General features: G+C 44.9%; 1 protein-coding gene across 1 annotated transcript; it reads left to right on the forward strand.

Moving 5' to 3' along the window:
• The first annotated feature begins 648 nt into the window (after window positions 1–648).
• LOC132321719 (transcription factor E2F3-like) lies at window positions 649–24,575 on the forward strand. Its single transcript, XM_059835163.1, has 8 exons — window positions 649–657; window positions 3,617–3,637; window positions 12,393–12,504; window positions 14,803–15,004; window positions 15,581–15,739; window positions 19,843–19,957; window positions 23,060–23,195; window positions 23,915–24,575. Exons 1-8 carry the CDS (start codon window positions 649–651, stop codon window positions 24,271–24,273), a joined length of 1,113 nt encoding a protein of 370 aa, XP_059691146.1. The 3' UTR covers window positions 24,274–24,575.
• The last annotated feature ends 1,287 nt before the right edge of the window (window positions 24,576–25,862 follow it).

Here is a 25,862-nt window from a genome sequence, read left to right on the forward strand (position 1 = left end):
GAGCATCCTTCTCTGGCTAGAGCCAAAAATTGTGTGTCCTTGGCCACACGTACCAGGGGCCACAACTGCCCTTGTCGGTGTTGGCCCAGAACAGCAACGTAACTCATAGACAGCAAGGACAGGAAGCCTGCCAGAGGCTGTTGCTGTGGCTGACGTAGCCAGGATGGCCTGTGCTGCGTCTGCGTTTCACTGGGCTTTGTGCCGGAAGGCTGACACTGCTTGGGTACGCCTGCCTTAGTTGGCTTGCACATCACTGCTTGCCTGCCGCGGCTATAACCAGATTGGCTCTTCAATGCCCAGACGTGTGCCTACTGCCTGGAGCAGTTCTGTTCTCTGGCGTATGCTTTTTGGGAAGGAGCTGGTGGCAAACGGCTGCAGGGAGCAGGGTGGCAGTGAACTTCCCAAAGAGGCTATGATGCCCCACTTGGTTTTTTCCTGCCAGCTGTTAGCAGGCAGTGCTCGGAGGCAGGCGCTGCTGCCTGCCACGGGGCCTGCATGCCTTCATCCCACAAGCACAGCATGTGGCGTGGGGAGGGTCTGTCGGGGGTGTCCGATGCCAGCTTCTGCCTCCCCTCTTGCTTGGAGGCCACCACGCCCAGCACCCGGAACCAGTGACTCTGTGACATCAGCCCCGGAACCAAGGGCAACATGGGCAATGTGAGTACAGCGGGCACTACGTCGTTTGCCGCACTGGTGGCAACGAGCTCTCTGTGCTTGCAGCTGCCACGTGTTGCTGGCAGTGATGAATTTGCTCCGCCTCCTTGTCCTGCTGGCCCTGTGCGGGCCTGCGCACGGCACGTGGGACACCTGTGGGTAAGTGGCCTGAGGCTCTGACTGGGAACTTGGGCAACCCTTATGGGGTTCACTGGAGGGTGCCCGCTTGTCCCCCGTGGCCACGCCACAGCTTCCTGAACCCCACCTGGGAACCTCAGTTCCTTCCAACACCCATGCTGCTGGCACAACTGGCCTGCGGGGATAAAACAGAAACGGGGGGGCGGAGGCACGCACGCCCCACGGGGTTCCCTGGCCTTGCTGTCCACACAACGCCTTGTGGAGAGGGAAGACAGCTGACTCGTAGCCTGAAGAGCAGCAAGCCCTCGAGCAGGACAGTAATGAGGAGTTTCTGTTTCCAGAGGGACCTGCGGGCTCCGGCCCATGGCTTCTCACCACGGCGTGTCGCGCGTCATGGGTGGCACAGATCCCCAGCCAGGGGCCTGGCCCTGGATCATCGGCATCCAGGATCCCTGAAAAACGGGCACGGGACATACATGCGGAGGGTCCCTCATCAGCCCACAGTGGGTCCTCACGGCAGCCCACTGCTTCATTGAGGCCAGATGAGGACCAGGGAACGCGGATATCCCCGCAGCACTAGTAGGTGCCCTGTGCAAGGCACCATGTGCTATTCCCGTCCCGTTCCCTTGCAGCACGGCCTGTGCCTGGGCACTCCAGGGCCCAGCTGACACATTGCTCAGGAGAAGGCTGGGCCTGTGCCACTGCTTCCTAGCAGCCTCCAAGTGCACGCAAGTGCTAAAACTGACAGTTCTTCCAATAAAACTGCCAATTTTCACAGCTAACCATGCTTCAGTCTGATTCAGTCTCCCGTGCGAGGCAAGGACTTCCACGCCCGGTGCCTGCAAAACGAGGCTGCAGGCAGTCAAGTAGGGCACAAAGGGAAAGAGCCACTCAAAAGGGCTGAAACCGTGCCTGGTCAGAGAGGAGGGTGCTCAGAGCCAGCGTGAGATGGAGAAGACTGGCACACTGTGGCTAGAACGAGGATAGGGAAAAAATGATGGGACATGCAGACGACTTTGGGGGTGTGCATTAAGGCACACAAGCTGCCGACTAGGGCCTGGCGTAAGCCTTAGCTCACTGAACGGCCTGTGCGAAACTCCTGAGCGTGACAAGAGAAATTGCTGACCGTAGCGAACAGACTGAGCAGCTGACAGGAGTTACAGTGCCATGAGGAAGAGCCAGATTTCACGGGTAGTTGAGGGGGATTGGTGTGAGAGGTGGCCCCACTTCACAGATAACTGAAGGGAGAGTTGGGCTCATTTTGGGGAGAGGAATCTGGCAGGGCCAGCAGTACCCAGGAAACCCCATCAGTAATGGCGTGGAAGTCCAAGGTGACCTAGCTAAGAGCACCTGCAACACCAAATCCATTCACAGATGTAGCAAACCTGGGAGCAAGGGGGGAAAAAGAAGCAAGGGGCTAGGTCCCTTGTTTGGGAGGAGACAAGGGCGGAGAAGGAGGAGCTGAGGAAGATGAGGGGGATGTATAAGCACGGAAAATGGAGGGAAGGGGGTGGGGGTGGGGAATCAAGGAGCTAGGTGCACATAAGCCAACTTGTTTGCTTCTTTGACTCAGCCCAGCGCCTAATCCCCACAGTCCGCCCTACCTTCTTTCTGAGAGCGCTCCCAAATCCTTTTCTGTGTGGCCTCACTCTGTACCCAGTGGGGGGGGTGGGGGGTGGGTCCAGGGGCCTGGCTGCTAGCAATGGCAGAAGGGAACTCTGGTCACAGGGACCCAGCGGTTGGAGACACCAAGTGTCTAGGGCCAGCTACTGGTGGGAGCACTGGCTGCACGGGCAAGTTGCTCTTGAGCTTGAAGCTGGACTAGTTCATGAGCAAGAGGAGATACAGAGCTGGAAAGACCCAAGGTCTGTGCCAACCACTGGGTAAGTAGTTTGACATCCAGCCACGGATTTTAGTTGAACTTACTTCCCTTGCTAATATTTAAAGCACTGGGAGAAGGCTGGGCTTGTGCCACCGCTTCCTAGCAGCCTCCTGTGGAATGTGGATAATGAGGTGGGCTTCCTGGGCACAAAGAGCTGTTAAGACTGCCCTTGCTATCTCTTGTGCGACCCGGGGGAGTGGAGACTCACCCAGCTAACACAGGATGCAGATAAGGAGGGGGTCCTGTGGAGGCAGGACAGCCCTGCTTATGGTCAGCAAAGACAGTAAGATAACAGGAATGTGAGAGGTCCTTTGTTTCTTTGAAAAGGTTTCGTGTCCGATAACTGACCTTTGCTTCATTACCGGTGAAATGCATATTACAACTCACACTCCTGCATATGCTAATGAAGATTATAGAGGTCATGCTAAACATATATGACTATAGCACTCGTCTCTCCACCCAAATCATGCTACACGTCACATATGGGGGGGGGGGGGGAACCTCGTAGTTTTGTGGATAAAAGACAGAGAAAATGATTGTTAAGGTGGGAGAGAAGAACCTCAATACCTGACGGACCAGTCGACGGGCTGTGTTCTCTTCCTCCACCCCAGGCAGGGACGCCTCTCTGGGTAAGCGCTGCGCCTCTCACCTCTGGGTGACAGTTATCCCCGGGTTCTTGTATTACTGTCAAGTCTGCTAGCAATATTACCCTCAATTAGTAGCACTGTTGTAGTTAGTGAATTTATCAACGGCAATCTCGAATCTGTTTCTGTCACTTTCAATAAAATAACTCATTTCAATTTTTGTGCATCTGCTCAGTGCAAGTCCTCTTGCTGGGGCTCTGATAAATGGGTCAGTGAAAGTCCTGGGACTCTGACAGACAAATTTCGAAACTGCATTCCTTTAACGTGACACCATAAGTCTCAATCTCCCTTTACTTAGGTTCCACCACTTAGACAGAAGGTGGTGGCATTTGTCACTTTTCTAACTGGGCCTTGTCACACATTCTCCAATTTATCCCATCTTCTTACAACCTGGTGTCGCATTAAAGGGCAAGGCGTTTTGGAAGAAAATAAACCCCCGTGCGTTCCAGCTTGTCCTCAGGTATCAGAGGGGCTGGGGGCAGCTAGGCTTAGATTCTGGGTGATGCCCTACTCTCTGTGTTACAAATCCGGTCGCGTTCAATGTGTTGAACTCTCACGATTACGGATACACTCGTAACACCATACACTTTCAGTCTAGTCGCGTTCCATGAACTAGCATGGTCACACTTAAGGGATTTGGTGGCATTGAGTGAGAACTGTCACAGCTAGATTAACGAATAGTGCAGTTTATTGAAGCCACAGATACACAAGTTCTTTTGGGCTGCCGGTGATAAAATTACTGCCTGCAAAGCATGTGCAAATACCAAGAATATGAGCACTATAGCCTGGCGACAAACGCGTTAAGTTATAAAGCAACTCTATAGAGACTTCTAAGTTGCCCAGGGAAGCACTCGGTGTAACCAAGTGTTCGAACCTTACCCAAAGGCGTCCCTGTGGGGGGGAAGAGAGGCTCTGATCCCAGGTGTCAGAGGCGGTCTGCGATGGTATCTTCCCTGGCATCCCTCCTCTCTTAAGCCATTTTTATATTATCTGTCCTTACAGGTGGAGCTTGAGTGACTCTAGTCATACATACCTCTCTTGCAATTGGTGTAAAAGTTTCTCGTTCTGCTTTTGAAGATATAGACTGAGAAAAATCCAGAGCGCAAGCTCAGCGAGGGGTGGTCGCACCTTGGAGGTGGGTAGCTTTGGGATGGAGGTGTGGTGTTTTGGTATTATAATGAGATTATAATGAGCAAAGTTCACCCAAAGATAGTATTTTGACAAAAAATGACAGACTGTTGGCTCGGGGTGGTAAATATGCAGCTCAGGGTAGGAAATATGCGGCTTGTCAGTTCCATAGTACCTTCCAGTTCCCGTCTTATCCCAGAGCCTGGCGGCGGTGTCTCCACTCCACTCCACCCTCCGTGCAGTTTCTCTTAGAGTCAGCACACCAAACTCCCCTGGTGTTGCCAACATCCAAGGTTGCCTAGGGAGCTTCTGTGGGATGGATTCCTTGCACATTCGCCACACTCACCCTGAAGATGTCTTCAGTGCTGTACCTTCAATATAAATTTAATTTCTAAGTTACCTCCAGCAATTATTCCACATACTCCACCCCATGACTATAGTCACTCAAGCTTCACAATATTTAGAAGGAAGTGGGAATGTCACATGTGTTCTTGTGGTGAGGATTATCAAGTATGTATGCATCTTGTGGGGATACTAGGTGAGCTAAGCGTTTCATCAGAATCCAGAGTTTAACATAGAGAATGAGCATCACAATAAAGCACAATATAGTGAGTATTAATAAAACAACAACAGGGTGAAGTATTTTGTTGAGGATTGCTGTGGCAGTTGGCGACCATCCAAAGAGAGTGTCACACCATTCATGTTCTCCGTCTCTTTTAACTCTTTCCAACACTCGGTGCATCTCCTCTGCATCGTGATGGACAGTAATTAGAGTCTTTTGTCCATTTTCTTGAACCTGCTTCAACAGCTGCTTCAGATCCTCACGTTGGAGTTTCTTCACTAATGTAAGATTCATTCTGATAGGAGCAGACAGTAGATCTTGAAAGAAGGCATAGCTGGATTGGAGCAATTGATGAGTTGTGACAGGAGCTGAATAATTGAAGTCACATCCTCTGATGTTAGGAAAGTCACAAACACAAAGGTTAGAGCGATCGCTTGTCTCTATAGTCGTGTCATCTGCAAGTATAGAATTGCAAAGGGTTCTCATACAAACACATCCATTTCCAACATAGATACAGATAGTTTCCAGGGTTTCACCAGGATGTATCTCAAAATGACAAATGTTTGGTTCTGTGTCGAGACAAATGTCTTGGGCTTTGATGGTATTACTTTCACAAACGAACCCTTGTTGTGCTCGCACAGTACATGCATCATCATCAACAGTTTGCCATTTACTTCCATTCTGCTGGGCCCATACTCTGTGCTCTATAGGATAGAGTATAGGTCCATGTTGATGCACTCCCAGTGCAACGATTGGGTCTATGGTATATACCGAAGCATTGTACATGGATCAAACAAAAGCCGTGGCTTTACTGTCAGTGGGGTCATAAGTGAAATTAACCAAGTACCGCCAGGTTTGGAATTTCTTTTCGAATTCAATTGCATCATCCCAAATTATCTTCTGAATTTCAGTAGGTAAGGTGCCATCCTCACCTTCCCGTATAATTGCAGCTGCCATTGATGGCATCCACAGCTGTGCTTGGATACAACTAGGGGCCAGAGAAACATTATTTTGGGCCACATCAAGTGCATCTGTAATTCACTGGTGGTCCTTCTCGTTTACCTCTCCCCACTGAGGCAATATATCCAATAAGAGCCATTGGTTAGTTCCCAGAGCTGAAAGAGAAGATCGTAAAGGGTGTTTCCATTTATTTAGATCACTGGTTACTGTGGCTGGTTTACTGGCAAGTACCTCAGCATCTATGCTGTTTAGGACTCCCAGTCCTGTTCCCAAGACACCAGTCACATCTCTCTTTGGTCGTTTTGGAGAGATGAGAGTCCATCCACATAACCATGCTGACCATCCTGCATGAGATGTACTCGGGAATGGTGAACAGGTAGGTTTAATTGCAGGGACATTAGTCTGCGTTGCTAATTCCACACGTTTGAGGGAATATGACAGATTAAGCAACGCTTGTTGTTGACCGGTATTTTTAATTATGTAAGGACCGGTGTTGAAGATGTAAGGAGTTAGACTAATAGGAGGCCAAGTTGGTACATTTTCAGAGGTTTCTGGGGACAGCGGTTTCTTATCCTTTGCAAGTGGCACAGATGTTGCTGCATCAATCATAAATTCAAATAATAATTCTGTGCCTCTGTAGCCCCAAATACAGCATACAATTATAGGTTTGGTGAAGGTGAAATTATACCAGCAACCTGAATTTGGTTCGGTTATTTTGTAACACTCAGTATTAAGAGTTTTCCGGTCTGGAAGAGTCAGCATAAATGTTTTTAATTTTAATTCATTAATTAATTAATTTAGTTTTAGTTTTAATTTAAGTCATTAATTGTGTTTTAAGATTATCTTCAGTGGTCCTTTAATTCATCTGTTCATGCGCAGTTCATTCAGGATCCCTGTGAACACAGGAAAACAAAAGCGTGCTCGGTCGTATTCGACCGGCAGGGTTAAAAGAGGGCGAGATCCACCAGGTGTTAATCTGGTGTACCTTTCCTGATTTGTTATATGCCGTGCTGTCAGGTGGAACAGGAATCTCTGCTAGGACCTTAGCCAAAGCGTTGTGAGCAGTAGCGGGGGGAATGTCTGGAACAGTTAAAGGTGCAGTATCAGCATTTAACTGCTGATAATCTGCTGTAAAACGCCACTGCCCGCTTGGTTTCTTTACTGGCCACACTGGTGAATTGTAAGAGGAATGAGTCCTTTCAATGATGCCTCTTTTCTCCAATTCCGTCACCACCCCGTCAATCCCTGTAAGGGCTGTTGCTGGCAACGAATATTGCCGAACATTGGTGATTTTAGAGGGGGGTAAGGGTATAGATATTTCTGACAGGCTCGATTTTATTGTGCCTGATTCCTTATCAGGTTTGAACCTCCCATTGGATTTAGGGGTTTGGGTGTGTACTTGGCGAACTCGCCGAGCATCATGCGGGGGCTTTCCGCTGGACAAACTGAGCCAGTTCATTTGGCGTCTGTACCTATCTATTTCTTGTACACATTTGCTCAAGGTGGGTATGGGGGTGTGCCAACCTTGACTATGACTGTGATCAGCATCTGTGCGAGCAGCTTGTAAGCCATCTTGAGAATTTGCTACACACATCTTGAGACAATCAGGGAGACCGTGAAGAAGAGGGGTTAATCGTGCCGGCTTGATAGGCACTAGCAATTGCAATTGGTGTAAAAGTTTCTCGTTCTGCTTTTGAAGATATAGACTGAGAAAAATGCAGAGCACAAGCTCAGCGAGGGGTGGTCGCATCTGGGAGGTGGGTAGCTTTGGGATGGAGGTGTGGTGTTTTGGTATTATAATGAGATTATAATGAGCAAAGTTCACCCAAAGATAGTATTTTGTCAAAAAGTGATAGATTGTTAGCTCAATAGGCGGCTTAGAGTAGGAAATATGCAGCTTGTCAGTTCCATAGTACCTTCCAGTTCCCGTCTTATCCCAGAGCCTGGCGGCGGTGTCTCCACTCCACTCCACCCTCCGTGCAGTTTCTCTTAGAGTCAGCACACCAAACTCCCCTGGTGTTGCCAACATCCAAGGTTGCCTAGGGAGCTTCTGTGGGATGGATTCCTTGCATATTTGCCACACAGCACCCTTCAGTGCTGTACCTTCAATATAAATTTAATTTCTAAGTTACCTCCAGCAATTATTCCACAAGTGGTAGTGATGTTTTACAGGAATAATATATGGAAGTGGTAAGAAAATCTAACTACTTCAAAAGAGGGGATTGATACCAAAGATTTAAACAATTTAGCTGTAAGACAAACCCTTTTGGATAAACCTTATCAGAAAGGGAAGTTAGCAAACCTTAAACTGTGATCATCTATGCCCTAACTACATTGCTGGATTGATATAATGATAACACCAGAACACAGACTGAACTCATGTCTCAACTACTGTAAAGGTCCTGGATCTACTATGCATGAGTTAACCAACTCCTCTGTCAGAGTTTGACAACAACAAGAAGAGAACCATTTCAACAGGACTCTTAAGGCTGTGTTATTGTGTAATCGGGTTAAAATTGAAATATTATCTATTTCTGTTTCTTTTCTAGGCTGTAAGAAGATGGGATAGATTTGAGAATGTGTGAAAAGGCCCAGTTAGAAAAGTGACAAATGCCACCACCTGCTGTCTAAGTTGTGGAACCTAAGTAAAGGGAGATTGAGGCTTATGGGAATTAAAAAGTATATCCAGAAGTCTCAAAGGGGGGAAATGTTAGAGAACATCTTGAAACACAAGGTCAAAAACAAGTGAGTGGAAAGAATGGAAAGAATGGAAAGAAGATACTTCCTAACGAATACACCTGGTATTTAGACATATTATCCTTATCCTAGTAGGTTCTATTTTCCTATAGACACAAGTGTTCTTATGAAGACATTCTTGTGGATTTGCCTCTGATGTTAATTGTGGTAGCTACCTGGGTTTCGGGTTTTTTTTTTGTTTTTTTTTTTAGAAGGGGCTTGAACCTAAAAGAGCATAACTACATAGGAGTCGAGGGGCCCCCTGGTTTTAGTGGTCTGCACTGCACAGTGGATCCATAGTTGTATTTAGACCAGCAGTTGTTTGTAGTATTGAAAGAGAAAATGAAGTCAAAACAGTTGATGCCAAACATTTTAGGTCTCAGCCAAGGGGTTAGTAAGGTGTCTGGTCCGGATCAATAGGATGCTTTCCTGTTACTTTTACGGCTCTTGCTGGAGGTAGAGATTTGTGGCTTCACTGTCTCATTGCCCCATGTGCTTTATGATCCTTTCACAATCCCCCTGAGGAACCTGACTTCCAGTTATTGCACTCAAGTTTCATGTTGCTGAGTTCTTAGTCCCTACGCTTTCTATCTTTCCCTATCGTTGGGACGCTTAGTGCTGGTGTCCTTTGGCTTGCTAGTTCTTAGCAGGTCCCACGTACCGTGTCAGAGATTCTGCATGCTATGCTTGATCAAACAATGTAAGTCAAGACAATACAAAATTTGTACATATACTGCAAATAATTAATATAGTCCTGCAGCAGAAATAAGTTAGGCAAATCAAGATATTTTTTTTTTAAAAGGGTTACCGATTCTGCTGATTGCTGAACACAGATCTTGAGACTTCTCAATGGAAGCCTGATATCAGAAAGCACTATGAACAATGTTGGAGTTGGGAGGGAGAAACTGTGAGTCAGCCAGGATCTCCAGTGCAAAGAAAAAGGCACTAGAAAATCTTTGGTCTGTAAGTCGGGGAAGAAGAAATTGAGAGAATATGCCACTTCAATCCTGCATCTTGTTATGAAGTTTGTAAAACAGGAAGGGGAAGAAGGCACTTGCTGAGTGACCTGTAGCATCTGGCCAGAAATTAAACATCCCCGGGGGTTTGCTAAAATCGCCTCTCGGTAACTTCACCAAGCTCTTTCAAACTCTTCTAAAATATTTTGCCCTGTATCTCTCTCTCAGGTTTTCCATATGCTTTGTGCCCTACAAAATAACTATCCTGTAGTGCTGTCTCTGCCGTTCGGTATTTTTGCAGAAGGCGCTCGCTAGTCGGGCGCTGCCCGTAGCTACGGCGTGCCGGTGAGACCGGCGAGAGCGGGTTGTTTGTAACAGCCCGACACACTCGGACAGGCTTGGGCAGCTGCGCGCAGCTGAAGGGCGCTGCTTGTCTTCTCTCACTACCAAACCTGATTATTTGAAGTTCACAGGAGAAAGTTGTAAGTGTTTAACGACAAAAGCAGGGGTGAAATACTGTTGGGTTGTGTCTTGCAAACAAGTTGAGACAAAAAGTGTTGATGTGTAGTCCAAATTGGAGTTTCTCTTCTGATGGAGAGAGCCGCTGCAAATCTCTGGATTTTAAGTCTTTAGCATTTCCCCTCCTTCTCACACTTGGTTTTGAGATTCTCTTTTATCTTTAATTGTATCCCTTTGGCCTAGTCTTCCCATGCCCTGGATTGTTCCCTTTTCACCCCTCCTGCCTTTGCTCTTACAGTGCTCAGGGTGAAAAAACACTTACTTTAAAAAAAGTGTGAAATGTATTTCTCCGTCTGGAATAGCTGTAATCGTAATTTAATCCAATTACGTTGGCTAAACATATTAGCTGGACGTTTTTGTTAACAGCCGACCTTTTTAAAATCTGTGTCCTTGGATGGCGGAGCCGATGCCGCGGGGAGCGGAGCAGAGGTGTTGTGCGCCGTGAGAAGCTGCCACCCATGGGCTGCCCGGAGCCCGGTGCCTGCGCTGGTTAGAAGGATGCAGTTAGTTCAGTTTTGCTCTGTCACCAAGGAATTAGTGCCTTGCCCCTTCGCACAAAATAAAGAGAAGAGTGGCTTGAGCACTCTGTACATGCTATTACACCGAGGGCTTGTACACGTTTCATGTGCTTTAACTTGCCTTTTAATAAGTTTGAGGTTTGCAAACGGAGTCCAGTACAAAGATGTTAGCGAGCTATCCATAAATAATGCATATAAATTAATTTATTTAGAGCCTTCTCTTGGTCACAGACCCTAAGTAAAACACACAAGCTAAATCCACAATATGGAAATATCTGTCTACAACTCCATGGCGGAATGTATTATTTTATCTTGGCTCACTGAGGAGCTGAATATGATCCAACCCTTTGGGGCAAGTCTAAAGAGCAAGCAAATAAAATACTCTGAATTATTCTACCTAATTGAATAAACAACATTCTTGGGAAACAGTTATTTGGCTAAACTTCATTAGACATAAAACTTCTTTGTCTTCTTTTTCCTGTGTCTTCCCAGGTAATGTCCTTCCTATTGTTAGGATAACAAGTATCCCCAGGTTTAGTTTCAGTAACCCGAGTAGCACGGCAGGGTATAGAATTGTTTCCAAAGATAGTAGATTGTGTTTCTGTCTAGGAACAAAATTCATATTGGTGGTGGTTTTGGTTGCAGTTTGTGTGTTGCACAGTTTAACAGTGTCATCCATGATTTTTATTATTCAAGGTGTACACAGCTTTCCATTGAGCTGAATGCAACATTTAGCTGATTTTCAGGCATCATCTTTCTGATACTACTTTTGCTCTGCCTTGCTTTTATGTAGGCAGCTTTAATGCAAACGTGCTAGTTAATATGAAATAAATGCAGTGGTTGTGCTTTCAATGAGGACAAGAATTCTTGACGAGCAGAGGAGAACAGTTGTCCAATGCTGCTCTTGATGTAACGTCTCGTATGTCGTTGATGGAAAGCTTACAGTAATGGAAGTTACTCGTCCTCTCAAAGCCATCCTTTCAAGTTACATTTGTCACAGAATCACAGAATCACAGAATCACTAAGGTTGGAAAAGACCTGTAAGATCATCAAGTCCAATCATAAAAAAAAAAAAACCACCAAACCACCCACAAACCACAAAATACACCACAACCCACACCAAAACAACCCACCCACACCACACAGCACCATGCCCATCAAGCCACATCCCACAATGCCACAATGCCATTTTCCTTCCCCTTGCACTTATACTACCTGTGCCCAAACTTCAATGGACGTAAGGAGTTTTTCAGAAGAAATGTAGGTTTCTGGGCGCATACCTGTGTGCTTGAGCGTTTGTCTTTGGTTTTCTTAACCGAAACGTTCTCAACTCAAGTGGAGGTAGACATTTTTCATATGTATTTGAAAAGGTCCAGACTGGACTGAAGCGGGTCATACAACTGTCACTCAGCTTTTCAAATTAAAAAAAAATGCTAAATTTTCCAAACAAAACCATCAACCTAGCCTCTGAGAGTGAAACATTGAAGCCTGCCTTTGGGTTCCCATAAATATTCAGATTGCCTTGTGATGAATATGGGGTATGAACCTGTACTGATACAGAACTTTGCTGCGAAAAGTTCACTGCTGTCCGCCTTTCCTGTAACCCCAATATTGTGTTTGGTGAAGCGAAATACACTTCTTAACAACCCATCAATTTAAAAAAAATTACTATTTGTTTGGGTTTTTTTTTAACAGGCGAAACGAAGGCTGGAGCTAGGAGAAAGTGGCCACCAGTATCTGGCTGAAGGACTAAAGACTCCAAAGGGGAAAGGAAGAGCTGCGACAAGAAGTCCAGATAGTCCAACAAGTAAGGGAACTGGTAACACGCTGTATGGCACAGAGTTTTTGATTTTACTAGCTTGAGATCAGTGTGAACCAGCACGACAGGCTGCGTTACCTAGCTAAAGACGCGTGTTTATTACTGTCCTCGCCCGGATGTGTGTGCAACATCCTCGCCCCCGCAGCCAGCAGCACGCAACGGGTTTGCGGCGTGCGTCGATCGGTTGGTGCAGAGCCGCTGAGAGGCCGCAGAGGCTCCTGGCTGCCAGCTCTGTCCCTCCGCCCGCCGGGCAGCCTGCAGCCTCGCCATCCAGGGCCTCCTCTTCACCCAAGGACACGAAGCGGGGGATGCTTAGGAGAGGTAGATGCTGAGGAATCAAGATACTGCGACGGGCTCAAACGCACAGTTATTAGGCAGGGCTAATCGGGCCAGCCGCCTCCTTCGTCGCTGGAGTTACAGCAGCTGATGGGCAGGGCTTATTCCCCCCGGCAGGGATTTGCAAAGAGCGGTAGCTGTGCCCCAGCAGCATTGCACGCTGCCTGCTTTTTGTGAGCTGCCTTCTCTCCCTGCGGTACGACTAGATTATTACTGCCGCTGCTTAGTTGCTGCAAGTCTTCATTTTTGCACGCCTGCGTTGCCTCGGGCAGTAGGTTTCTTGCAACAGGCGCTGGGGGTGTAGCCTTGCCATCTTGTTTGGGGGATTTCAGCAGGAGAGTTAGGCTTGCAGAGGGAGGGGAATGGGGAAAGAGGAGGACTGGGGCAGCAGTGGTAGTGATGGGAGAGCAAGAGGTGTGGAGGGGTACTTGTCCCTCCTCACCAGTCTAAGTCTTGTTTCTGCTGAGGCAGATGGGAAAAGTGAAATTAGCTGAAGAGACGAACTTAATGCGGACAAGTTAAACAAGCACAGTTGTCTTCATTAAACTAAACTTCGTTAAGCTAAATGAAGTCCGTTTTAAATCGAAGTGCGTTCTCGCAGAAGTTCAGTACCATTCGGTGCATAGGATGCTGCTGCAGTGTTGCTAAGGCCGTACAGAGAACCCCCTTGCTGCATGACCAGGAGCACATCCCCGTTTAGCTGGGGGTCAAGTAGCCTCTTGCCCTTCTCACTCTGACCCTCTCATTCTTTTCCAAACCCCAAATTAAAACAAACAAACAAAAATCATGCTGGTCTAAATCCAGAATGTCGCCTAATTGATACGAATTTTCCTCCAGTTCCCCATGCAGACAAGCCCTGAAGCTACCAAAGAATGAGATACAGCAGGTTCTCTTTGCAAAGAGGCAATGAATTGGTTTTCACTGAAAAGCCATCATATCCTTCAAAATGTTTCAGGGTAGCCTAAAGGTTCACTTTCGGGTAGGATTTCAGTTTTGACTGACTTCTGCAATCAAGTGGGGGACCTGAACCTTAAAAACATGAAAATGACCACCAGATCAGCCTAAGATCCATCCTGCGTAATACTTGAAGCAAATGAAAGGTTTGAGATGTACCAGCCCAGCAGACTTCTAATAATGGCTGGCTCATTTCCCTTGACACAAAGTCCTCAAACATTTAGAATTAGAAATTATTCTCATCTCCATATTTAAACTCTTAAAAGCTCATCTATTGCTACATTTGTGCGTGAAAAGAGCGCGTTGTCTAGTAAGATCCAAGCCGTTTGCTGACTTCTAATTTAAAAGAAGTGGATACCCTTGTCCAGTTTGAGCATTGTTTGGTTATGGGGAAATGATGATTATAAATTGTGTCTTGCGTCAATCTCCTCTAATTCACTTGAGTTTTCTGTACGCCGTGCCGTGGAGTCTGGCGCTGATGGAATCTGTCGTTGTGTTCACCCACTGACGTACAGCCAAGTCCTGCTTAATTGCATGTGAAACACTTGTCTTACAAGAGGGGAAAATCAAACCCTGATGAAAGCTGGCTATCAGCCTGATGGAGGAGAGTCATAGGGGAATTTTTGGTATTGCTGCCAGAATAAATAGATACTAAAAATACTCTTAAGAATTCACATAGTGAAAACCTAAGTAGAATATTGCATATATGTATCCATCAGACTAATGGAAAGATTTGCATTTAAAAAAATGTATGTATTTGCTCATGTACCTGTGACTTTTGGAAAAGTGCAGCTTGAAATGCAAATAAATACCCAGTGGTAAGTTGTGTCTTAATGCAGAGGTTTGAGAGATTTCTGTGGTAAAAATGAAAGAAATATCTGTAATATGCATCCTTTCATTTCTGGATGCTGCATTCGGAACCAAAATGAGAAAACTGATTTATCTGTTTTGGGTTTTTTTTTCTCTTTTCTTGCCAAGCTCCAAAATCTCCTTCAGAAAAGACTTGGTATGATACATCACTTGCCCTTCTAACAAAGAGGTTCATTCAGTTGCTGAGCCAATCTCCTGATGGGGTCTTAGATTTGAACAGAGCGGCAGAGGTCCTCAAGGTGCAAAATAGGAGGATTTACGATATCACCAATGTACTGGAAGGCATCCATCTCATTAAGAAAAAATCCAAAACCAACATACAATGGATGTGAGTATTCATTATCCTTTTCCTTTCCTGCTGGCTGATTTCACTGTCACAGAGCAGCAGTATTTTTCTTCTCCCACCTTCCATTCTAACACTTTGCTCCAAGCAATCATCCAAAACGCCTTCTATCAGGATAAAGCTTTCTTTTTCTGTTAGACAGGTTTTCAGTGTATAAACAGCATTTGTCAGGGAAACTAGAAAGCAGCATTTTGTCTGAATACTGCGTTAAGTCATTTGCTTTTGCAGGCGGCGTAAGTTCTAGGTACACATCTCTACCTACTGCCATCCTCAGTCTTTTTCAGGGTGTGGTTAGAGGAGAGGTGAGTTAGAAGCAAGATTTTGGAAGAGCTTAGAAATATTTGGCTTTTCCCTCTTGGTGGTAGTTCCAAAATGTGTTGGCATGATAAAAAGATGCTTTTTCTGGGAAGCGTAGTTGATGTTGACTCACTATGGGCAGGTTTAGGGAGAAGGAGATGAGGACTTGATCTGCACTGTAAAAGGCTGCCTCTTCCCTTTGCCATAGCACAGGGTCAAGTTTTACAAATGCTGAAAGGGCGTCTTCCCCCTCTGTATCCGTAGGGGCTGCCGTCTGTCGGAGGACGGTGGCATGCTGGCCCAGTGTCAAGGCCTCACGATGGAGGTGACCGAACTGACTCAGGAAGAGAAGAAACTGGATGAGCTGATCCAAAGCTGCACCCTGGACCTCAAGCTGCTAACAGAGGACTCGGGGAATCAGAGATATCCTTTTTTTCGAAACCTCAGCGGTGGTCAGTCTTGCTGTGCTCTGTAACACAAAGAGAATTCCACTAAGTAATATGATATGAAACATCAGAAATTTCCAGAAGTTGGATAATGGGTTTTAATGTAGTTCTATATAAAAGTTACTTAAGCCACTTGCACCTGTAATGCTTCTGGAATGTCAAAAACAAAAAAATGGAGAAAAAGGTGGTGTATGAAGGAGCCCATTAACATCCATGGTCACATAGAGCAGAACCAAGAATTTAGCTGATTAATGAGTGACAACATCCAAAACCTGTGCTCTTTCGATTCTTTTGAGCCCAGAGCAAACCCCATTTTTATGTGTGCAGAAATTATAAAGGCATGCAGACAAAGTCTTTGCTAAGGTAACGAAGACTTGTGTGTGTGTGTACTCCTTACTTAATATTTTTTTTTATTTTTACATTAAACTGCTGCGTATATAAATTCCAGACACAGAGAGGAAAATAAAGTTGGGAGTCAGTTTAGTCTGAAACTTGCAACAAATTTTTAGATTCCTCTGGTTAGAGAAGCTATAGTGGAATATCATAGATAAAGGTTTTATGAGCTCTCAAAATGTCTATTTCAGACTTAATTATTTAATGGAATAGCAATGCTCAATTGCATAAGGTTCATAAGGTTTCTGGTCTTTTGGCTGCTAATACCCCTTGTAAGTAACCAGTTCTCATTTTCACTAGATTTCCCACCTGCTGGCAACAGAAGAGAGCATTTTATTAAATGCTGAAAATGCTGAAAACTTTTATTACTTTTAATGGTCAGTAGTTTTTAAAGAGCATCTAATAAGGTGGACTTATTCTCTGTTTTGAAGGATAGGAAATAACTACAGGAGCATCAGTAAAAAGTAATGTGAACGATGTAAATACTGTCTTTTGGTTGTGCTTGCATCTCAAAATGTGTATGAAAGCAAGACCACCGAGTGGCATAGGGAGTAGGGTCAGCACTGCCTTCATCCACAAGAGATTTAGAGCAAAGCAAAACCAAGCATTATACTTCTCTGTTTTTCTAGCGCTGTTTGCGGTGGTAGAGATCCCTGCCCTGCAGTTGATGGCTCCCTTGGGGATGGGCGAGGAGGGATCAGCATTAGCAGCGTCTTGGCCTCGTGCTTTTGGATGTAGGAGAGCGTATTCCCCAAATCCTTCTGTGGCTCTAAGGTTACTGATAATACTAGTGGTTATTGAGGAAGGAATGTGGATGTGTGACACCTGGGGACGAATCTGAGCGCATCCCAGTATGGTCGTTCGCTCACCTCACTGAGGTCTGACGTGAGGTGACCTGCTGAAGACTCAGGGAGCTGGGAAGCCTCTTCCTTTGCTCCATCTCTGAAGGCGAAGTTTCTGCTTTTGAAAATGTTTTTCTTTTCCCTTGTGATTAGATAGTGCCAAAACAGCGTTTCTGCCCTGGCTGTGTGCTTCCTCCTCCTCCTTCTAAATAGAATCAGACAGTAACTGATCGCTACCTTGAATGTTTTGGGATATGCCCAGCTTTGAGCTACAGCAATGAAGATTGTCGTTCTATTTGAAAACCATGCAACCCTTTCCATTGTTCATACAGTGGCAGCCACTGTTGCTGTAATTTGTACTCTGCCTTTGCAAACCTTAGTAAACCTTACTAAAGGAGTGGTAGAAGCCTCAGTAAAAGCCATTTGCCTGAGAGCTGACCTGTTGTTTAGCCCCCTGACCTGTTGCTTTGCGTTTGGTCCAAGTCAGGTGTGAGAGGCTTGCCAATGTGACACCCATCTACAAGAAGGGCCGGAAGGAGGATCTGGGGAGCTACAGGCCTGTCAGCGTGACCTCGGTGCCGGGGAAGATTATGGAGACGTTCATCCTGAGGGCGCTCACAGGGCACGTGCAGGACAAGCAAGGGATCAGGCCCAGCCAGCACGGGTTCATGAGAGGCAGGTCCTGCTTGGCCAACCTGATCTCCTTCTATGACCAGGTGACCCGCCTCGTGGATGAGGGAAAGGCTGTCGATGTTGTCTACCTGGACTTCAGTAAAGCCTTTGACACTGTCTCCCACAGTATTTTCCTGGAGAAGCAGGCAAGTCATGGCTCAGACAGGTGCACTCTTCGCTGGGTAAAAAACTGGCTGGATGGCCAAGCCCAGAATGTCGTGGTGAATGGAGCGAAATCCAGTTGGCAGCTGGTCACAAGCGGAGTGCCCCAGGGCTCAGTTTTGGGACCGGTCTTGTTTAATATCTTTATCGATGATCTGGACGAGGGGATTGAGTGCTCCCTCAGCAAGTTTGCAGACGACACCAAGTTGGGCGGGAGTGTTGATCTGCCTGAGGGTAGGAAGGCTTTGCAGAGGGATCTGGACAGGCTGGATTGATGGGCCGAGGCCAATTGTATGAAGTTCAACAAGGCCAAGTGACAGGTCCTGCACTTGGGTCACAACAACCCCATGCAATGCTCCAGGTTTGGGGACGAGTGGCTGGAAAGCTGCCCTGCAGAAAAGGACCTGGGGGTGTCGATCGACAGCCGGCTGAAGATGAGCCAGCAGTGTGCCCAGATGGCCACGAAGGCCAACACCATCCTGGCCTGTATCAGAAACAGTGGGGACAGCAGGAGTAGGGAGGTGATCGTGCCCCTGGACTCGGCGCTGGTGAGGCCGCACCTCGAATGCTGTGTTCAGTTTTGGGCCCCTCATTACAAGAAGGATATTGAGGTGCTGGAGCATGTCCAGAGAATGGCGACGAAGCTGGTGAGCGGTCTGGAGCACAAGTCTTGTGAGGAGCGGCTGAGGGAGTTGAGGTTGTTCAGCCTGGAGAAGAGGAGGCTCAGGGGAGATCTTATCGCTCTTTAAAAACTACCTGAAAGGGAGTTGCAGTGAGGTGGGTGTTGGTCTCTTCGCCCAAGTGACTAGCGACAGGACAAGAGGAAATGGCCACAAGTTGCACCAGGGGAGGTTTAGATTGGATATTAGGAAAACTTTCTTTCCTGAGAGAGTGGGGAAGCACTGGAACAGGCTGCCCAGGGAGGTGGTGGAGTCACCATCACTGGAGGGGTTCAAGGAACGTGTGGACATGGCATTGCGGGACATGGTTTAGTGGGCATGGTGGTGTTGGGGTGATGGTTGGACTTGATGATCTTACAGGTCTTTTCCAACCTTAGTGATTCTGTGATTTTGTGATTCTGTGAGATGTATTGGCGTTTTGAGCTTGGGCAGTTTGTCTCACTGTATGGTAACAGCAGACATTTACCAAAATTGTTCACATTTACACCCCCCGAAGGTAGAATAATAAATTAGGCTCTTTATTTCTATGGCATAAATACTGTGCTAGATACCTCATGGATGACGAAACCAAAGACCTGGAAGCGCTTGCCTGTGATCGCGGCCGTTTCACAGTTTGCGACCAAAAGCTCTGTGACACCTCGGTTACGCAGGTCAGTAAGTGAGGCACCACCGTGCCAAAACCCACCAAAACGCTCACGTTGATTTGGACAAATTCATGTTGAACAGCAGAATGTTCAGATTCATTCCGTGCTTATGCAGAAACCAACTTTCTGCACTGTCAAGTTGTTCAAAGTAGTTGTTTAAGTAGTTTTTTGAAATAATTTCATATAATACAAATGAATAAATAAATATCTGAATATATAAATGTTTACCAAAAAAGCCTCAAATGAAAATGGACATTATCATTTTATCGATGACTTCAAAAATATATTGTGTATGCGCATCTGTAAATTCCTTTACATTTTTTCTGTGATTTCCAGTTCTCTGCCATTTCACAGCAAGCGTGTAAAAAAATTTTGCTTCGCACAGTCTGCGAGTAATTGCGGGTTGTTGAGCTTTAGCTTAAGTAGCTTTACGTGTGTAAAGGAGAAGAGAGAGGACTCGGCATGGAGAATCCCTTTTGTCACTCTGTAGTGGCCCCAGCTGTTAGATCAAAGGGAAATTCTCACACCGTTTCACTGCAATTGTGATTCCAGTGTAGAGAACAGAAAACTTTGGGCTGAAAGCAACGTAGCCATGAGAAAATGGACGAATAATTGAAAGAATTATGCCTCTTCTAATAGTCTGAATATATTATCAACTGGGTTGGAAAATTCCTTAACCGTGATTACATTAGCTTATGTGACGTATCAAGATACTCGAAAAATTAGTGGCCTTAAAGACCAAACTGTTATAGTTGTGAAAGCTCCTCCAGAAACAAGACTTGAAGTGCCTGACCCAGTGGAGGTAAGGAGAACCTGGCTTTTCCTGCCAGGTTATAGATCATTTTTCTATAGATGGAGCAAGTGTGTTGAGTCTTACTGTGGTAACTGATGCCCAGGTTGGATTATAATTGGCATACAGTCCTATATTCATCCATCTTATGAACTTTGGAAGTGTTTTTTTTTTTAAAAGGAAGGGGAATCTTAAAAACCGTTTTATACAAAGCGATCATTATTCATTCCTTTTCCCTCAATTCCAGCGTTCCTTCAGAGGAATCCACACTATTTACAGGTTATTCTCTTTTGCCATACTTTATGTAAAGAGCAGCTCTTCCTTGACAGTTGAAATTTCCTGTTTGCAACCATGTAAAATCTCTCTCTTAAGAGACTCAGCTCTTCTTTTTTTTTTTTTTGCTTTGTGTAGTTTTAGTTATAAAATTCATGGCCAACTCAGTGCCTTAAGCGTCTTGATGACTCATATTATTGATATCCTAATTTATTGAGACATATGTTTTCATGTAGGATTTTCTTTTCTGAAGTGTTAGTTATTGTAGAAACGTGTGTTTTACTCCTAGAATCCATTCTTGCCCTTCCTTCTTCCATCATCATCTTTGCTTCATTGACACTGATTTTACACATCTGTGTAAAACATTGTACATTCTGCTAGTGCACTTTTTGTTTGCTATCGTGAAGTCTGTAGGGGATGGGGATTTCCTTTCCCATTTTATGAAAAGTACTTCTGTTTCTGAAGCTGTCTGTGTTCATCCCAAGTGGCAAGTGATAGGACAAGAGGAAATGGCCACAAGTTGCACCAGGGGAGGTTTAGATTGGATATTAGGAAAACTTTCTTTCCTGAGAGAGTGGGGAAGCACTGGAACAGGCTGCCCAGGGAGGTGGTGGAGTCACCATCACTGGAGGGGTTCAAGGAACGTGTGGACGTGGCATTGCGGGACATGGTTTAGTGGGCATGGTGGTGTTGGGGTGATGGTTGGACTTGATGATCTTACAGGTCTTTTCCAACCTTAGTGATTCTGTGATCTGTGTCCCTTTTCTGTTGCCCCTTGCTACTCAAGCCACAGCCTCTCTCTCTCTGAGTGCCAGCTTTTGTATATGAGATGTCTGGCTCTCATTCTTTCATCCTCACTCTGTTTCTTTTCCTTACCTCAGGCAGATGTCTAGGGTAGCTCAGCTGCTTCTCCCTTCCCTTAGCTGATGTCACAGTCGCAGAAAAAAATGCTTCAGGTGGCTTTTCTTTGAAGATATCCTCAGGGAGTAGCTTTACTTTTCTTCATTCCTCTCATGGTTTATGAACCACATGGTTCAGCTGCTCCTGGGATTTTCTCTCTTGGGGGCAAAAGTGCGCTGCTTTACAATTCCCGGTTGTTATGACAGACCCGAGTCTGTTGTGCAAAGGCGAATAATTTGCACGAGCCACTGCTTTAGAGATTCAAAAATGTACCTGATTTCTTCTCTCAGGGAGCAATGAGACATAGGGCTAAACCCCAGAAAGCCCCGTGCTGCCTTCATACCTCTGTGTTACTCCTGCATCCCTACCGCTGGGCTGGTTCCACCGCACCCAGGGCCGGCTGCTGCCGGGCGGGCAGGACCAGACTCCCGATTCCCTGGCGCTTCTTTCCCTAAGATTATTCTCTACTTGCTTAGGCCCATTACGGTTTCCATCCTTTTTTTCCCCTGCCTTTGTCCTTCATTTCCCCTTTGAACCTAGGTGCAGGTTTCGGAAGAATAAATCATTTTGCTGCAGTGAGGAAGGGATGTCTTTTATCAGTATCCATAAATCTATACTGTTATCGTTGCTTGCTTTCCTGTTTCTTTCCTCTAGGCATTACGCTTTGATTTTTTAATTCAGTGAAAACAGGCGGGTAGACGGAGATGCACACAATCATTAAAACTAGCGCCTAGACCTCCCTTATCCCCTATACCCAACTTCCTCATTTAATTTTCAGCTTCAGGCAGTACAAGTCCTATTTCTTTCTCTCATTTGCAGTTACATCTCAGTGTCTTTTTTTGCACACCTCAGTCACTCAACAGTACCTTCCCCAACTCCTGCTCTTCCCATCTCCTTTTTTCTAACTATCTATAGCGTTGCCCTGAGTACTCTTCACTGTTTTCTGTGCCCTGGGGTATCCCTGTTCGGTTGTTGCTCTCTGTATTTGTAAATGCTGTCTCCTACGCTGTGTAACTGTCAGAACGCAAATAACACGAGGAACTTTTTGTCAAAGGGCACAATAAAATGTGTTTGAAAGAAGTCTGCAAAGAGGTATATCATGCCCGTACTCCTGCTTTTTAAAACTATTAATGTAATACAGCTGGAGCAGGTTTATTTTTAACTGGAGTCGTTTATCATTTTCTTTCATAAGACCACGAGCAACTTTGCAGGTTTTCTGTCTATATATGTCATCTTCTTGTACTGCATCAGTGTGTGAAAGTTAAGAAAAAAATATTTCTTGAGATTAATTAGGAGTTCCTGTTATTCAGAAACACCATCAAAATTAGAGCTGCTGCCTTGAGGGGGCAGAAAGACTTACATCAACAAGTTTGGGTGAAGAAAACGGCATCTTTTTTCTTCTTTTGTTATTTGGAAAAACTTCCCTGATAAACAGGGGGACTTACATACACCTACTTGAGATCAGTGGGAATTAGTGCTGAAGGTCTTTGGATGAGCGAGAAGGATGTTTTGGCATTGTTTAAAAGCAGAAACATTTACACAAATACATCCAATAATGTTGTTATGAATAGTAACAAAACCTGTGACTTGCATCCCATAGTCCCATGACATCAGAGCACTCCAGGTTATTATGGTTGTAAGAAAATGTTAGGAGTTCAATCCTTCATACCTCTCTGGTTATGATACAACACATAAAACGGTGGGCTTCTGCGGTGTCTCTCCTACAGACAGGGGGAAAAGCTTTTATGTTCTCTCCAGTCTACAAGAGACATCAGCCAAGCCTTTCACATCTTCAAAAAAATCCATGGGGGATTTCAGGTTCTTTTGATTTGTAAACAATGTATTCCACCACTCGCACCCCAACAAGAATTCACTCGGTGTCATCAATGTTCTGTCGTGTTCATTGGTGTAATACCTTACTGAGGTTTCTTTTGTTAGCAGCGTGCATTGATACGTTTCTCTAGTACTCAAGGACCTATTGAAGTTTACCTGTGCCCAGAGGAAAACGATGCCCTCAGTCCAATGAAAGCCTATAGTCAGGACCACAAGGGAAATATTTCCAAAACCATTTCCAAAGGTAAAAATATTTCTTTGTGATACTAACGGCCTTCCTTCGTGCTCTCATTCAAGATTTCATTTTAAACTTCAGATATCCAGCTCTGATTTTTTGGCTTTATTTTTCTAGGAAGCGAAAAGCTAAGGTATCCGTTTTCCACTCTGCCTGTCTGGTTGAGAGAGGGGGAAATATGTTTAAACAACTGATGCAGAAGAAAAATAAGTTTCATATTTGCATATCCGATGGAACTATGGGAACTAAGTTTGTGCAATACTGAAGAAACAAACAGTTTTGTTCCTTTTGCGTTTTCAAGACGGGAGCAGCAACGATTCGCCTCAACGCCAGAGGCAGAAATCTCTGTGTAAGGGTACATGCAGCTACGCAGTGTCACTGATGACGTCTGTTGCCCAGACAGTTTTCACTTTGACTATGAGTTGCACCGAAAAATGGGCATCTCCTCTCACTACGCTTGATTTGGTTTTTTTCCCCCAGTAGTTGTTTGAACCTTGTAAAATAATTTTTTAGTAGAAAAGTCAGAGGGGATAGCAACACGCCTATTTTTGAGCAGCCCTTTGTAACATATCAAAAACAAGCTAGAAATTATATGGAGGCCATTTTTTGTTGAAATGATCCTTTATGAAAGGCCCTTTACACAGTGGTTACTTTGTTTGATCAGTGTCTAGTATTTCTAATGAGATTAAACAGGTCTTCTTTATTTTTTTCTCTCCCTCCTCTTCCAGAAGCGGCTTCTGCTAACTCAGGACAAGGTGACTGCTCAGTAAATAGGGCAACAATCTCTCCGTTGGCTTCTCCAGCCAACCTTCTCCAGCAGACCGAGGACCAAATTCCCCCAAACTTTGAAGGACCCTTTGTGAATTTGCTGCCTCCTCTGCTTCAGGAAGATTATTTGCTGAGCCTTGGGGATGAAGAAGGCATCAATGACCTCTTTGATGCTTACGATTTAGAGAAGCTTCCTTCATTGGTGGATGAATTTCTAACAGCTGATTGTCTTAAACGCTGTCCGTATCTAAATCGTGGTTTTAACGGAATGAACAAACCTGCCATCATTCCGAGTTGTCCCCTACTTACTGTCAAATAGCATTATTAAATAAACTAGGCTCTCGAACAGTGCTGATCTTTTAATTAAGTACTCCCTGAAATACTATAAAGAACAAGGGAAGGCTTTTACAGCAAGGCCTTCTCCTTGCCCCTGAGCTCCAGTGCCTTGTGAGTCAGCAAGCGCAAGCAGGCGACCGTAAATGTTTTGTCTTCACACTCCCCCAGTCTCTGCTTCCCCTGACAAGGGGGCTTACGGAGGAGGGCTCAATGAACTGGTTTAGTCCTAAATAACAATTTTATAATAGTATTTCAGGCCGTGCCTTCTGCAGAGAATGCATGTCTTTTGAGTGTCACAACATGGATTGTACCTGCAGTGAACGTAAAGATGAAGTAATGCAAAAGCGTGAAATGGGATTCTTCAGCTCCTTGTGGGAATGTTTAAATTGCTGTCATAATGCTCATTTTGAGCTCTGTATATGTCTCATTCTGAGGTCAAATACTTATGTCCTTAAAAGCTTTTAATGAAAAAATACACTGTAAATGTAGTGTATATTGCAGATATTGAAAAGTATAAAGTTCTGCCACTGCTCGTAGTAATCACAGATTTTTAAAAATGCTTGTGTGTGTGCGTGAAAGTAGATTTTGTTGGTTGTTTTTTTAAACTGGAACGAAGATGCACAGTTCAATTTTACTGCCCCCAGTGTGCATTAGAACCGGTACATAAATTTTTGTGGTACTAAGTGGGGCTTTGTGTTAAGTGCCTACTAGAGATGCACTGTGGGTTTTTCCCTCTATGGAAAACACTTATGCCAAGCTTTGTTTGTTCAATAGATCTTATTTATCTCAGTGGGTTAGCTTCCTCTGCTTACAGCTTTTTCTAATTCTCTTCGCCAGCAAAATGGAACTAATTTTTTTCCAAAGTATCTAACTGCAAGTACCACATCAACTGAATTGCATTTATTTTTTGAAGATCTTTGGGAGTATAGTATAGTACCAATATTTATTTTTTGAACGTGAGAGGAATTCTAAGAAGTCTTAAGTAATTTTTTTTTTTGCGTGTAAAATACGTTGCCGTGTTCTGGGCTAAATTAATATAATGTTGATTAGATGATGCCCATATAATCCTTTTGTTTCCATTACTGTTCTGCTTATCTGACACACTCAGAAAATTAGTACTATTTGTACTGTAGTAGAATATTGTGTATGCAGGTTTTCTGGTACCGTTGAGTTGCTGCTATGAAAGCTCAGACATGAAAAGGCAAGCAGTCCCAGTACTAATAAGAAAACTGTATGACTGTGTGAGTTTTGGAATGTAACAAATGTATGAAGGGCAACACATAAAGAACTGTAAAACAGTGTTAAGTGTGTGTTTGTATGTACAAATGTGGGCATAGATCATTCAGCGGTGGTATTTAAGTTGACGTATGTTCTCAACTCACACTTTAGTTACCTAGCAGTTTTGTCCAATAGAATTAATTTGTAAACACTGCCAGAATATTTTCTAGCTGGTTTGTAATTTTTTAAGAGTTTTTTTAGATGTGGATGTGTAAATAAAATTGCAGTATTTAAAGTTTTTGTCTTGTGGAAGAGGAAAGTTAAAAGCTGCGTGAGCGTGAAAATTTGCGAGAC

This window comes from Gavia stellata, unplaced genomic scaffold (assembly GCF_030936135.1).
Source record: "Gavia stellata isolate bGavSte3 unplaced genomic scaffold, bGavSte3.hap2 HAP2_SCAFFOLD_44, whole genome shotgun sequence".
Lineage (NCBI taxonomy): Eukaryota > Metazoa > Chordata > Aves > Gaviiformes > Gaviidae > Gavia > Gavia stellata.

Excerpts from the sequence above, each read along its gene's own strand:
- LOC132321719 (XM_059835163.1), top strand. Across the intron at positions 3,638-12,392 it reads TTCCACCACTTAGACAGAAG|GCGAAACGAAGGCTGGAGCT; the intron begins GTGGTGGCATTT and ends TTTTTTTAACAG. Across the intron at positions 15,005-15,580 it reads AAAACCAACATACAATGGAT|GGGCTGCCGTCTGTCGGAGG; the intron begins GTGAGTATTCAT and ends CTGTATCCGTAG.